This window comes from Passer montanus, unplaced genomic scaffold (genome assembly GCF_014805655.1).
Source record: "Passer montanus isolate IOZ18808 unplaced genomic scaffold, ASM1480565v1 scaffold89, whole genome shotgun sequence".
NCBI classification, from domain to species: domain Eukaryota; kingdom Metazoa; phylum Chordata; class Aves; order Passeriformes; family Passeridae; genus Passer; species Passer montanus.
The window spans coordinates 1,076,336-1,091,676 of record NW_024374256.1 but is presented as its reverse complement, the minus strand read 5'-3'; the positions used below and the strand labels follow the sequence as shown (position 1 = coordinate 1,091,676).

The following is a 15,341-nucleotide window of genomic DNA, read 5'->3' as shown; positions in this document are numbered from 1 at the left end:
CCATCCCCAGCCTGGTGAGATAGAGCCAAAGCCACCTGGGGATGTTTAGGTACAAACCTGCAGTGAGAAGCCCTCTGAACATCATCTCCCTCTGTATATTGGTTGTTCTCCTGCTTTAAGAGCAATTAAAATCAACCCCACTTTTCCCAGCCACCTTCCCAAGGCTTAATCCACACTCAGGATGGGACACATGAAAAATTCACCACCTGACTGCCTCCAGCCACCAAGGCAGCAAACACAAACCATCTCAAGTGGAGCAGAAGATCTCTACCCATGTTGGATGCTCCCTGAGCTCTGCTCACAGCAGAAGGAAACGCTCTGGCTCAAGTCAGAGCTAAACTGAACAAGTGGTAACAAAGCCAAACACTTCTTTCCCCCAGAACCTGGCTGAGAGCAGCTGAGCTGTCACCCCTCGAGTGCCACAGAGCAGGAAGGACCCCAGCTCCTGCTGGACCTTCACAGGGACTATCAGATCCTGAGCCAGAGGGAGCCCAGGTAAGGGTGGCTGCTACAGGACATCCTCTGCTGCAGCCAGGGGGGGACCATCCCCAGCTGCTGTTTCACTCCAGCTGAAGAGACTCCAGCAGTTCCAGCCTCTTTGAACTCATTCAGGATTGTTATTCAGCATTAAGTTCAAAAGTCAAACTGCTGATTGCTCTGGGAAGACACAACTCCCCGTCCCATTGTGCTGAGATTCAAGAATCTTTTTATTATCCTGGAAGAGATATAATTACTTCCAATAGTAATTTATGAGTAAGACCTGATCTAAGAGAAACACAATTCCATTGAATTGTCAGTGCTTTGAGACATTGACATCCACAGTGGACTTGAAGCAGACAAATCAAAAGTTTATGAGATGATCCTGTAGCAGATCATCAGTTATGACACACAACAGGTGGAATGGAACTCCACCAAAACACAGCTCTGTGCCCTGCTGAGCTGCTCCTCCCAGAGCTGCTTTTACACCAGCACACAGGGATTTGGAGTGTGGTGCTGCAGGAAACAGGAATGAAGTCACAGTGCACAGCTGCTCCTGCGAGCCCAGGGCCCTCCCTGCAGCCCTCACTGCTCAGGACATGGATCTGTGTCAGGTGAGGGAGGTTTGGGGGTGGCTCCCAGCACAGAACTCTGCCCTGGTGCTGGGATTTATCCCAGGGAGCAGCAGCAGAACAGTTCTGTGTCCTGGGGCAATGCAGGGTAAATCCCTCAGCTCAGGAAGCTCCACTCAGCATTCCCAGGCAAACTGCCAAAGTCACACAAGTGGAAAAATTTAACAATCCAGCCCTGAGTTTCTATAAGCCTGGAACTGTTGCACACACACCTGCCATTGTCCCGGCTGTTGACACAACAAACACATCTTTTTCAGAAGCAGCTACAGAGACTGACCTGTGACTCACCTCAGCCCCACACTCACTGCTGAGGACTCAGTTCCATTGCAATTACACAGCCCAATTAAACTTTTTGTGGAGCTGGACACAATCATTGCAGCAAGTCCCTTACCTAGACCCTGTGTCTGTCACTTCACGAGGGTGGCCCAGGTCAGGAAGCCAAAATTCAGCATGAGCAGATCCAGGATAAAAAAGAAGTGAGATCCAGGTAGCTCCTGCCTCATCACATCAGGAACCTGCAGGGTCACTTCTGAACTACAAATACAAGGATTTAAAAACAGAGAGAAGAGGTTAACCAAGAAGCTGGAGTGGAGAAGGGATCAGACAAGTTTGGGTTTGGATGAGGAGAGCTCAATCAGAGGATCAGGAGAGAATTCAGTGGTGTCAGGAACAGCAGAGACACAGATGGAACCCAGCCCAGCAGAGATTCTGTGCTAAAAAGGGTCTGTGCAGCAGCAGGGACAGCTCAGGGGAGGAGAGGGCTCATTACCCTAGTTGATATTGAAATGAAATGTTACTACTTGAACGGGTAAGTGGGAAGAAATTAAAATACTAAGCTAAATACACTTTAGAAGTTATATTCTTTTTAAACATTGCATTTAATTGCTCTTTTTAAGCCTACACCATTCTTTATGGATATATTAAAAAAAGAGGCAGGAGGAACAGCAGCAATAGAAACTCCAGGGGAGATGGAAAGGTGGAGGGAAGGCCTGCCTCATCCAGAGGTCCTTTATCAGCCCTGGGGGCAGGAGATGGAAATAGGTGTGAGGGAAGATAAGCAGTGACTCAGGCCCTGAATGTATTTAAAGAACTTCTATTAGTGCTAAGATTAAAAGGCACTCAGAGGTCACTAAACCCAGGTAGAAGCAAGATTGAGATGATAAAGGAGGAGGCATTAAACCCTGGGGAGCTGCACCCCTGCAGGACATGCAGGGAAAATCCCAAGTGAATGAGGATCAGCACGTCCTGAGTTTGGGTCTGGGGCTCCTCAAGCACCAAATTCACCCAGATGGACTTTGAGAAATGCCTCTGTCCAGAAGCTTCTTGGAATTTATCACACCCGTTTCAATAACAGGTGATCCTCAGCACTCCAGCTCTGGAGGAGGTTTACAAGCACTTGAGCACACAATGACATTTGTGTCAAGAAACAAAAGGTTCAGCACAGGGAAGTGCAGAAGGAGCTGCTCTGAAACCTCCCCTCCCAGCCAGGACCTGGAGCAGCCCTGCCTCAGGTTAGGCCCTGCACAAGGGCAAGGAAAGACTCACCAAGCTGCACACTCACTGTACATCACAGCCACTGCAGCTGCAGCACAGAAAGAATTCAAAGGCACCTTCCAGAGGAACCTCAGGCTTCAGAACTGAGCTGATTTCAGAGACACAGCTGGAGTTTTTACAATAATTTCACAGCAACAACCCGACAGGTTTCCAGCGATTAAAAGGGGCTTGGAACTGGGTGCTTTGTAAGGTCCCTTCCAACCCAACCCACTCTGTGATTCCATGATTATGGAAAGGCAGGGAGCCCCCAGGATTCCTCAGATGAGCTCTCACACCACTACAGCTCCTTCTCCAAGTTAATCAAACCTGCTGTTCGTTTCTTGCAGGGCCTTCAAACACTTTACTTGTTCTGACCAGCAATTTGCACAGCAAATACTGAGTTTGAGCTTCTCCATCCTCTCACAGCACTGCCCAGGTAAGACTCCTGCTCGGCAAGAACTCCACAGGAGCATCACTAATTAAAGGGCTTTTCCTGCTCCACCAGGCCAGTTAAAAGCCCCAATTTTTCCAGAGCCAGCACAGTGGATCAAACACGTTCTCATCTCTGAGCAGTCATTAACCCTGCACAAAACAAAGCTGATTAGCAAATGTAAATGTCCAGATAAAAATAGCCAACATCTGTTTAAATTTAGAAATTTATTTTGTTTAATCCACAAGCTTTATATAGCTTTAGTTAAAAAAACAAAAACAAAGAACAGTGAAAACATGACAATATCCAAAGTTCAGGTTCCTCTAAACTTTCAAAGAACACAGCTCTGAAAGTTGCTCAGACCATTCCGAAGAACCGTAACGAGACAAGATTTATGAATGGGGCAACGACAGCTCACAAACAAAATTTATGGAACTGAAGGAATTATTATTTTTTTTTCTGGGTCTGCTGATCATGGAAACTGCCCTTTAAAAAAAGAACATAAAAATACAAATGAAATTCCAGTGTTCCAAATCAACATGTTACATCAATATAAACCCACAGTGTCCTGGTAAACAACATGCTTTCATTTATGTACCACTCTAAATTGCTATTCTTGATTGGCTTTAATGGAGACTATACAGGCAACAGTAGAAAGCATTAAAATAGAGATGTACTTCCTTGAATTCTGCAGTGGTTTTACTCCTGGGCAAGCCTACAAACCACAAAGGTTAGTAGCATCATGTAAGTGATACAAAAGAAGTCAAATGAGCCCCTCACAAATTCTGCTCAAGGCTCTGCTGGATTTCAAAGAAACGAGGGAACTGACGGTCATGTTTCAAACCTCCAAAACAAATTCCTACTGCTTCTAAAAAGTCTCACTCTAAATGAAATTATGCTGTCAATGAAAGAATGTCACTAGTACACTGTGGACACCTTTTGTAATGTAAATCCATGCCCTTTGTACATGGTGAACCTCAACCTAGCAATTATTACAACAAATGTTATATTCTAAAGCTCAAACACATTTAGCAATTTGAAATTGAATTCTGAGTACAAACCAAAGAAAATGTACATTATATCAAAGGGTTGGCCTAGGAGGGGGGGGACACCTGCGCCTTCCTCATGGACCTCAGCGCCTTCTCCCGCAGGTGCTTTTCGAGGTCATCCAGGTTGTCCTCGGGTTCACTTTCTGTCTCCTTCAAACAAACACAAAGAGCTGCTTCAAACACCCCGGGCCTGGCCAGGCTGAGCCCCCCCAGCACTGAAACCCCCACGTGGAACCACACACTCCAGATCTCACTTTGGAATTAGGGCTGTCGGAACACCAGCAGAGCAGTGCACACCCACCCTTTACAAAGTCCCAAACTCTCACCTTTTTGGGTTCTGTCTCTGCTTCCTGGTCTCCCTGTGCTGAGGTGGTGTCTGCTGGAGCCACAGCAGCAGCTACTGCAGCTGCTGCTGCCTTCTCCTTCTTATGCTTTTTGTGTTTCTTGTGCTTTTTATCCTTTTTATGCTTCTTATCCTTCTTTTTCTTCTTCTTCTTGCCACCACCTTCTTGATCTGAATTCTGTAATTAATAAATAAATACATGTTACAACTCATCTCTCAGGCTTCAAATTTTCTCTGGCAAAGAATGGAACTGCCCCTGGGAAACCTCAGAAGAAGAGGTGAAGAACCAAACAATCTGTTCTCTTCCCACTGGGAATACTCTGAGTTTGCACATAGGATAGTGACCATAAATAAGCCCCCCTCACTTTGCAGACCATAAAACTCAAGTACTCATGGAACGGGACAAACTTTTCCCCAGAATCTGATTTTCTACAGAACACCATTTTCTCCCACACTTGGAGTTGTTAAGCTTGAAAACTTCACTTTACAAATTGTTTTTAGAAGTTTTTAATTATAAAGAATGACCCCAAGCAGTTTCCCTCTCTGTGAATAACCCTGGGGCTGCTCAGCAGCTCAGCCTTCCCAACCAGAGGCTGCCCTGGAACCCAAAGCAGTGCTGCTTTATGAGCACACAAATACCCTGGCAGGTGATGGGCTCTGAGTTGGGCTCTTGGCCTTTTTTGCAGGTGACCAGTTTGCAGAAGGAGAGCGAGACCGGGCAGGAGATGCAGGTCCTTGGTGTTTCTTGGGAGCTGTCTCAGGTGAGCCTGACGCAGAGCGGGACGAGGACACGCGCCGGGGGCTGGGGGTGGAAGCCCTGGGGAACACAGAGGCAGAGGTGAGGCACAGAGCAAGGGAACACCAGCACAAGAGCCTAATAAACCTGTGGAAGCCCTGGGGAACACAGAGTCACAGTCAGAGGGGAGGCACAGAGCAAGGCAACACCAGCACAAGAGCCAAATGAATGCCTGGGCTTTAACTTGGTCAGGCTGCACTCAGAAGATTTAAATTGATTTAAAAAAATAAATGGATTAATTGCTTTGCTGATGTGATAAAAAAGGCAAAACAATCCAAGGGCAGAGTGGATCCATCATGCAGCCTGCAAAGCTGTTAAACAACCCTGCTGCTGCTGCTCAGAACTGATTGCTGCCTTTCTGGTTTAACTAAGTTATAATCACATTACAAGTCAAGAGAACAGCAATGCTATTTAATTGTGCAAGGCTTTCCAATCAGCTACATTTTCCTTCTGAAAAAATTCATAAGCACTTCTCACAGTCTGCTCAGAAAAGCAGCATCTCACTAAAGACATAAATATTTACACTTGTAGCAGTTTATCATGAATGGTCACTTACAGAATTATTTCTGAGCTAATGAGAAGTGTTGGTCCCCTTCCACAGTTAGGTTTGAAGACAAAGTTAAGTTTTCTTTAAAGCCAGCAATTAAAGGGAAGGATCTGAGAAGATCTCATGGCAGCATTCCAGGGTCTTATAAAAAGGAGGGAGATGGACTTTTTATTCAGGCAGCACAAGGGGGAATGCCTTCCCACTGCCAGAGGCAGGGTTAGATGGGATATTGGGAAAAACTTCATCCCTGTGAGGATGGGCAGGCCCTGGCACAGGTGCCCAGAGCAGCTGGGGCTGCCCCTGGATCCCTGGCAGTGCCCAAGGCCAGGCTGGACAGGGCTGGGAGCAGCCTGGGACAGAGGGAGGTGTCCCTGCCATGGCAGGGTGGCACTGGATGGGCTTTAAGGTCCCTTCCACCCAAACCATTCTGGGATTCCTTAACTACTTTCACTGCATTACAACAATAACCCCTCATCAAACCCAGAGCAGACAAGCTGTTTCTTTACTTTGTTTTCTTGGGTTCTGGCGTTCTGGACACCCTCCTGATGGGCCTGCTGCTGGGTGAGGGTGACTGTCTCCTCTGCGGCGACGCCGACGCTCCCCGGCGCGGCGCAGCAGGGCTGGAGGAGGGGTGGGAAGCTCGAGGCCGTGGTGAAGGTGAATGCCTTTTGTTTTGTGGTGGAGAACGTGTTTCCCTGTTGGATCTGCTGGGAGGAGACCCCTTCCTGTGCTTGGAAGATTCGGAAGGGGAGCGCCGTTTAGCAGTAGGGGAGCTCCTCTGTTTTGGTGGTGGGGAGTGGGAGACTCTGCGCTTGGACTGGGGGGAAGGGGAGGCCCTTCTTTTGGGAGGGGGAGGAGGAGAAGCTGTTCTCCTCTTGGGAGGGGGAGATGGGGAATATCGCCTCTGGATCGGGGGGGAGTATCTCCGTGGAGAGGGAGAACGTCTGCGCGGGGGTGGTGATGGAGACCTGCAAAGAGAGCAAAGGTTCAGGGGCCACCCAGGCACAGCAATCAGCCAGCATTGCCCTGCAGTGCAGCCAAAGAGGGGGAAGAGGACTCTTAGAGTTCTTTAAACTTATCAAAATTTAAACTAGAACTCTTTAGAAGTTGTAAGAGTTTAAAATAAAACTCTTTAGTTGTTACCCAGAAAGGTTGTGATTGACCCATCCCTGGAAGTGTCCAAGACCAGGATGGACAAAACTTGGAGCAACCTGAGCTAGTGGAAGGTGTCCCTGCCCCATGGATGATCTTTAAGGTCCCTCCCACCCAAACCATGCCATGGTTCTGTGATTTCAACTCGGAATTTGCAGCAGCAACCCAACAACACCCAGGACATGCACCCACCACACCAACACAACACAGCCCCCTCAGCCTCCCAGTGAAGGAAGTGGGAGCAGGGCCCCCTCCCCATGCCCAGAGGAGCCCCAGGGGCAGAGCAGGCAGGGGGCCCGGGTGTACCTTCGGCGAGGCGGGGACGGGGAGCGGCGGCGCCGGGGCGGCGGCGCTGGGGAAGGGGAGCGGCGCCGGCGCGCGGGGGGCGGCGAGGGGCTCCTCCTCCTCCTGCTGCAGAAAACAGGGACTGATCAGCAAAGTGCCAGCTGAGCCACCAGCTGCTTCGTGCTCTGCTTCCACCACACAAAATCTGCTCCTTCATGCACCTTAAAATGAAACTCAACTGGGAGCACTGATGGAAAGAAATGCGCTTAAATCGTTCTGAGGAGGGCGAGACGATGAGCGTCTGACTGACCCTGAGCACACCTGACTGGGACCCTGAGCACACCACAGGGGTCTGCCTGACCCTGAGCACACCTGACTGGGACCCTGAGCCCACCACAGGGGTCTGCCTGACCCTGAGCACACCTGACTGGGACCCTGAGCACACCACAGGGGTCTGACTGTGACCCTGAGCCCACCACATCAGCCAGGACACAATTCCACATCTGCACAACCTGATCCATCACGACCCTGTAGCCAGAGAAAGACCAAATGGTTGGAATAAGCGATGGATCACATGCTGATTTTGCCTTGGGTGGAGTTAATTTTCTTCACAGTGTGAAACTGTGCTCCATCTGAAATCCAAAATTATTTATTTCTTGAAGTGCAGTGAAAAAAAAAGAGTGGCTGCTAAACTGCAGCTCTCTGCATTAAAACTGTTCACCAAATGAGCCATTTTCTGCTTTGTAGGGTTTACAACAGACTTCTGGAAGGGGGAATTTTAATCCAACATGTTATTGCATAGAATTTTAAAGGAAAGGACTATTGGCAAAGTGAAATATTCCTTTTTTTAAAAAAAAGCAATTAAGATAAAATTACTGGATAAGGGAAAATTGAGAGCAATTAAAAAGCAAAGCAGCTAATTTACATTAAGTGAGATCTGATTTCAAATATGCTGGGTATTGTTCTCCAAGGCAATGAAACACACTCTTACAGATAAGAGTTTGCTCCAAAATGCAATGTTCTTTTATGAATCAGAAAACCCCCAGCCTTCAAATGTACCAACTGTCCTAATTAAACGTGTATTTATGCAACAGGCAGTACGTGAATTCAGTGTGTTGCAAAACAAGATCAAAGCCTTTGAATCCCAACCTGTTTTCCACAGAAATGTTTGACAGGATCCATAATTAGGAAGGTCTCCACTGGTGAGGGAGGCATCCTTATCTCCTACATCATGATGTGTGCTGTGAGTATCTGCCAGCTAAGCCTTAATTACAGCCTGCTCAAGGGTCATTACATCCAATTAATAAACCTATCAAGCTTCCCCCACCTTTCTGTATTTCTAGATCAACACAGAGCAAAAAGTGTCACAAATAAAAAAGTGACTGCTGTTTTACTGGTTGTCTACTTCCAATAGTTCCAAGTATCTCATGAACTGAGGAATGAGAGTTTTGAAAACTCCAATCATCTCTGACCCAGAAGATCAAGATCTAAATTGCTTGTGGCAAGTGTGCAGGAGGGTTTTGAGTCAGTGGCAGCAGGAACCCAACACTGCCCACCCAAAGCTGGGTGTCTGGAGCAAGGAGCCCCTGAGGAACACAAATGCTCAGCTGTTTTCAGGCATCAGTGGGATGTAACAACATCAAAGTTATTGATGTCACAGGCTGATGTGAATTAACAAAGGGTGAGCAGTGAGGGACACAGAGCAGGTGCTGCTCCTTCTCTTTTTGCCATTGAAATGGTTCCAGGCCCAACACATGAAGGAGCACATCAGTCTGAATTTCCCTCACCATGAGTGTGCAAGTCTAAAGGACAAAAGGATGGCAAATGTTTATCCATGCCAAAATAAATGACACCCTGTTTAAGAGATTAATTTCTAACCAACCTTTTCATCACTGGTGATTGCCACCTCTTTTCCATCTGCATCCTGAGAGCAGTGGAGGGAAAACAAAACAAAACAGATCTATCTGCCACGGATCTGAGGCAAAAATGAACACCATCAAAGAAAGGTCAGAGCAACTTTTGCCAAATGACTGTAATGGGAAGGAAACCTTGAAAGAAGACTGGGCAGAGTGGGCATGACTCGATGTGTATTTGGTGAGAGTTGCAGAGACAGACAAACAGCAGGAAGGGAGGAGCTAGGCTGAAGCAGTTACCGAGGGGAGGAATCCTTCTGGCGCTTGCGGGGCGAGGGGCTGCGCGAGTGCGAGTGCCGGTGGCGCCTGCCCACCTCCCCGTTCTTCACGTTCGACCTCTTGGGCCTCTCCTCCTCTGAGGAAGATGAAGAACCAGAATCTGCAAACGTAGAAAGAATCACTCTCTGGAAAATGATCCTCGTGCCACTGGTCACCGACAGGGTAGTGCTGCAGTTCAGACCAACCTCATCCCCCACCAAATGAGAACCCAAAATTTAAAAGCAGATCGACTGAAAGTGTTAGCTAAACTTAAGTGATAAATAAATCTACAGGGTAAAAATACTTAACTGTCCTCATAAAATTCTTTAAAAGCAGATCGACTGAAAGTGTTAGCTGAACTTAAGTGATAAATAAATCTAAATAAATTTGGCTAGACAGATAATTTAAAAGATGAACTGCAGTTGCTTTTTGAAACTATGTGGACGAAAATACCCAGGTGAATTTACTGATCTCAAGCATAGAAGAGTCCAAAGTAAGGGCAGATGATGCAATCCACAGCACACAATATTTGTGAGTGATGTTAAGAGTTTGGAAGCGCAATTTTAAAGATGCAAGCCCATTAACAAAAGATGTAATGACCTTTAAAAGTCATACTTTTATTCTTCCTGAACAATAATTAAAGTGACCTCATTAGGAGTGGCAAATCTGTAATTAAGTTTACAATAGCACTGCAGAGCACAGAGCAAATAGTTTTAATCTGTATTTAAACTTAACTACTTCCTGAAAAAGGAAACTACAACCCAGTTTTAGGGAATTTCTGTGCTCCATACCAGATGAAGACTGTTGATTTTGCCTCCTGTACTGGCGCCTCTGTTGGACAGAATCTGCTGCAGCCATTTTGCCTCCTTTGTCTTCTTCTGAAAGGACACATAAGGACAGGGCACTTAAACCAAGGATACAGATTTGCCTCATGCAGGCAGAAGGAAAGTTATGGACAGCAGACCATCAGGTATGGGGTTTTGCCTCATTCAAATCTTAGGATAACATAAGGCTGGAATACACCTTGGCTAGGCTTTCATTCCAAGCAATCTTGGATAGAATGAGGCAGTAGTAGTGATCATCTTTAGAGTTCTGAAAACTCTTGTGTCAATGCCAGACTTCCTGGAGGGCTCAACACTTCAGTGCCCAAGTATTTTTGACTAAAAACCGCACAGCCAGCAGCAGAGCTGAGAAGCCAGAGCCATACCTGATTCCGACAACTCTGCTTTCCTGGGCTTGGGCGCTGGCGAAGGAGACTCTCTCTTCTCAGTACTCTTATGTTTGGGTGCTACAAGACAAAACGAAACAGCTCAGCTACAACTCCCACCATTCCCTCATCTCTGCCCCACAAAAGGCACCCGTGCTCCCTGAGGGAACAGAAGCCCCAAGGTGCCGGTGCCCTCACCTGAGGCCCTGCTGGGCGAGACGGAGGCGCGGCTCTTGCGGGCGCGGTTGGACTGCTGGGGCGTGGGCGAGCGGCGGGGCTTGGGCGGGGGGCTGGCGGGGGGCGAGGGCCGGTGGCGGCGCCGGGGGGGGCTGGCCGAGGGGGACAGCCGGCGCGTTTTGCGGGGGGGGCTGGACACGGGTCTCTTGGGAGGCTTCTTTGGCGGAGAGCGGGAGCGCGACGAGGAGGAGGAGGAGCTGCTGCCGGACAGCGAGGCCGAGGAGCGTCTTCTCCTGCAAAGCAAAGGCCACATCAGGTCCTGCCTGGCCACAGCGGGGAACACGTCAGCACAAAGAACAAAGAACTGCAGTTGTTTGCAAGCACAGACACTGAGCCACAGACAACAGCACTTCCCAAACATGGTGGACTGCCTGCAACACTTGGTTTGGAGAAGAGGAGGATAACAACCAATCTTTCACAGTTATTCTTAACTACAACAGTGAGCTAAAAATTGTTAGTGTCACCTTCACTGGCTTTCTGTCAATCTACAGGCTATAGCTAAGCTTTGCCCCTGGAAACAATTAGTTTTGGTTGGGCTCTCTAACTTTTGGGTGGTTAAGAGAATTGCCTGTGTTAGCACGTGTGACTTAATGATCTCCAGAGCAGTTCTGGGTAAGAGCTTAGTGTGCAAGGACACTAAAATGTTTTACACCAGGAGGTGAAAATTTCAGACAACTTAACAACTTAACAATTCAGAATCAATCTATCCATCCTTATGTTTTAGTTTTTCATCTTTACTTTGCAAATTTAAAAGGTAGGGCCTCAGAATTCTGCGGCAAAATTTGTGGCAAGTTCTGTTGCAATTGTGTACCTGCAGAATCCACCTTTGGCTGCAGAATTCCTGAGAACCTGGAAAAAAGAAACCCTACCTTGAGTGAGATAAACATTTGCTGAAAGGGAGCTCTTGTACATCTTGCAACATACATGTTTGATACTTTTCACAGTTTTCCCAGTAACTGTGTGAAACGAACATATTGACAAACTCAGGAAATAGTCATCACCTTGTCACAGAAAGGAAGAGAAGTGCTCCTTCCTCAAAAACAACTGCTGTACACAAGAAGCATCACTTTGATTCTCTTCCTATGAAAAGGATCAGAATCTGTTCTCTCTCCATGAAGACAAATGTCTATTTTGACACTGCCAAAAGCATATCATTTACTTTGCAAGGCAGCTTTGCCTCTAGAGCAATTCTTATGCTGTGAAAAATGTGACTTTCAACACCAAAGGGCAAATCTTGAAGAATCTTAAGTAAGAGAATATGAAGAAGACACATACTTCAAGTCCAAATTTAATTTTATGTGATAGAAATACAAGTCATAATTAAAAATTCCCAATGAGTAAAATTCCCAACTTGTTCTATTTATTTTTCCCCAGTCAGGAAAGAAAAGTACAAAGACTTAAGCAAAAAAACCCTAAGGGATATTATTTCAGCCTGTGCTGGGAGCTACCCAGCGCCATGTCAAGAAGCAAAAAAAGAAAAAAAAAAAAGCTCTGAAAGTGCCACTTCTCAAAAAGGTGGAATTCTCATCCCTACCCTAACTCGGAAAAAATTATTTCACATCTGCAACAGTGTTCCCCCACAACACACTCAGGAAATGTGACACTGCAGTTTTTCCATCACTCTAATCACACCCCTGCCAGTGCTAAGGTGAGATGAACGGGGGGATTTTGCTAACACAGCTACAGCTCCCTTGAACTTGGCAGGTTCAGCACTTGCAGCTGTCTCAAAAAGCAGGGCTCTTACCGCCTCACGGGGGATCTGCTCCTCCTGTGCCTGGGTGGGGGAGGCATCCTCCGGGGGGGGCTCCTCCTGCGCGGGGACGGCCGGCGCCGCGGGCTGGGTCGCCTTCTAGGGGAGTAAGACCTGTCACAATCAGAAATTCCAATGAAAAGCAACTATCTAACTTCCATAGTTGAGGAAATTTATCCTCGGGGCACTGAGTGCAGAGTTGCTTTCCTCCAAGTGCATCGTATTTAGGTGAGGATGTCAAATGTACAGACACAATCAGGGCTTTGAAGTTTAAAATCACTCTATTAAGTAGTAGAATAATAAGAAAAGGAGGTAAAGAAAATATTTTACAGCATTTTCAGCATCAAACCCACGTCCTAAAGAAAGACTACACAATTCCCATTATCAATATTAAGCAGCCCAATTTCTTCTCTGGTAAGTGCTGGTCACCATGAGCATCTTCTCATAAATCAATACAAACAAAACACTCCCATACACATTATTCACCAAATGCATCTTTCTCATTTGGCCCAAAACATCCACAGCTCAACACCTCTAAAAACATCACTAAGAACATTATTTTCTGCTGAAGGTGCCACTTATTCTCAAGGTTCACAGTCAGTACCGGAAGCCCTACCTTGACCGTTACACATTATTCACCAAATGCATCTTTCTCATTTGGCCCAAAACATCCACAGCTCAACACCTCTAAAAACATCACTAACTAAGAACATTAAGTGGCACCTTCAGCAGAAAATATTCTCAAGGTTCACAGTCAGCACCGGAAGCCCTACCTTGACCGCGATCTATGGCGCCTTCTGGGTCGAGAATGAGATGGAGACCGGGATCGGGATCTTGACCTGGACTTGGATCGACTTGGGGATCTCTGACGAGTCTTCTCCTTCTCCTTCTCTCTCTCCTTCTTTGAGTTACGTTCTGGTGAAGTTTCCTTAGCCTCTGGTACAGGTGGTTCAGGTTTAGGAGCTTTTGGGACATCACTGTTAAAAACAAGGATTTCATTTGTAAGCATATACAAACCACAGCCTGCAGAGTAACATTTCAGAAGCTGCCAAGATATTCCCCTACAACAAACACTCTCCTGCCCATTCTCTGACAAATTGCTCCAGAACTGTGAAAAGAGTTAGAATGTGGTACAATGATTCAAAGAGTAGAATAAGTAACAGAGAGGCTACACAATGACAACCAGCTGGAAGTCAAGATGACACTGTCACAAGTGTCAGTGATGACTAGGACAATGAAATCAGAGTGGCAGCAAAGCACACTGCCCTTAGAATTCCACACAGAACAAAGAAACCTTGCTGAAGATTCTAAGATAAATGCTTTGGCTGTTGCAGAGGCACAGGGAGGAGAAGGCATTGCCCAAGCCAAGCTCCAGCGAGGCATTAGAATAATAATTCCATTTTTTAAAGGCAGTACATGGCTCCACACACAGATCTCTCACCTGTTTGAAGTTGCCTCTTGCACAACAGTCTCCTTTGGTTTCACGGAGGGCTCTGGCTCAGGAGTGGCCTCTTTCTTCTCGGGGGCAGGGGTGGCACTGCGGCTCTTGGTGCGGTGGTGCGGGGAGCGGGAGTGGCTGCGCTTCCGCTCGCGGCGCACGGGCGACGACCGCCGCCGCGGGGAGGGAGAGCGGGACTTGCGTCTGGGGAGAGACAGGCACTTACAGCCTGGGGACTGGCACAGCCAGAGCCCAGGGACACCCACAGCCAGAGCCCAGGGACCCTGGACAGGCACAGCCAGAGCCCAGGGACCCTGGACAGGCACAGCCAGAGCCCAGGGACCCTGGACAGGCACAGCCAGAGCCCTCTGTGCCAGGGACAGGCACAGCCAGAGCCCTCTGCGCCAGGGACACCCACAGCCAGAGCCCAGGGACCCTGGACAGGCACAGCCAGAGCCCTCTGCACCAGGGACACCCAGCACTGGCTGCAGCATTCAGAGCACGCACAGCACTGCACTTGCCGCTGCTGACTGACACGCAAATGAAGATGTCCAACAAAAAAACTCAACTCCCTCAAAACTAAAACTAACAAAGCCTGGAACAGATAAACCACTAAAAAGACACCCCTGTCAGAGCTGCTCTGGTTTACTCGCAGTTCCTGTTCAGCAGTAGGTCAGGCCAGCCTCCTACAATAGCTAAGGGGAGTATTTCCACAGCTCAATTATTTCTTCTCTGCCACGTGTCCTCCCTCTGTTCCTGATATACTGCCTGTGCATTTTCATTACCTTCTTGGACTCCTGGATCTGTCTCTTTTCTCTCTGTTGTCTTTGTCTTCCTTATCTCTCTTCTCTTTGTCTTCATCTTGTTTCTTCATGGAAGCCAGTTTCTCCTGCTCTATCTGTGCAACCAAATATCAGCACTTAACTCAGAGGCAGCACACAGACCTTATCAAATATGCATGTCCAACACCAGCAAATATCTGCTTCAGGACAGGAACATTTTGCCCAGACAGCAGAGTTCTGCTGATCCCAAAATGTCTACCAGAACAGCCACTACTTCTGCCCCACGCTCACCACCCACCCACAATTCCATTTAAAAGAATCCCACCTGTCGTTGTTTTATTTCTTCTTTCTTCAGTTCCAGAAATGCAGTTGGAATACCAGCAATGTTTTCTTGTGCACTTAATAGCAGTGGCCACAGTTCTCCCATGAACTCCCTAGCATTTTTCCCATTCAAAAAACCAGTCAGGTTGATTTGCATCATTTTGGAATCTGGGTTCTGCAAAGAGATATGA

The 15,341-nt window shown here is 47.3% G+C and overlaps 1 protein-coding gene across 16 annotated transcripts in view; it reads right to left on the bottom strand.

Moving 5' to 3' along the window:
- Positions 1 to 3,280: 3,280 nt before the first annotated feature.
- Positions 3,281 to 15,341, bottom strand: part of SRRM1 (serine and arginine repetitive matrix 1) — a 17,238-nt gene continuing 5,177 nt past the window's right edge. For 2 of the 16 annotated variants that reach the window (XM_039733662.1, XM_039733678.1), the window contains 15 exons: positions 15,155 to 15,325; positions 14,833 to 14,945; positions 14,051 to 14,251; positions 13,383 to 13,586; positions 12,604 to 12,723; positions 10,821 to 11,092; positions 10,623 to 10,703; positions 10,207 to 10,293; positions 9,398 to 9,536; positions 9,127 to 9,168; positions 7,266 to 7,370; positions 6,314 to 6,775; positions 5,104 to 5,281; positions 4,448 to 4,642; positions 3,281 to 4,271 (listed from right to left, as the gene is read on the bottom strand). In XM_039733662.1, coding sequence (XP_039589596.1) covers positions 4,167 to 4,271; positions 4,448 to 4,642; positions 5,104 to 5,281; positions 6,314 to 6,775; positions 7,266 to 7,370; positions 9,127 to 9,168; positions 9,398 to 9,536; positions 10,207 to 10,293; positions 10,623 to 10,703; positions 10,821 to 11,092; positions 12,604 to 12,723; positions 13,383 to 13,586; positions 14,051 to 14,251; positions 14,833 to 14,945; positions 15,155 to 15,325 — 2,475 coding nt within the window. In that variant the 3' untranslated portion in view covers positions 3,281 to 4,166. Of the gene's footprint in view, positions 4,272 to 4,447; positions 4,643 to 5,103; positions 5,282 to 6,313; positions 6,776 to 7,265; positions 7,371 to 9,126; positions 9,169 to 9,397; positions 9,537 to 10,206; positions 10,294 to 10,622; positions 10,704 to 10,820; positions 11,093 to 12,603; positions 12,724 to 13,382; positions 13,587 to 14,050; positions 14,252 to 14,832; positions 14,946 to 15,154 lie in introns of all 16 variants that reach the window. The other 14 variants (XM_039733663.1, XM_039733664.1, XM_039733668.1 and 11 more) reach the window with 14 other exon arrangements.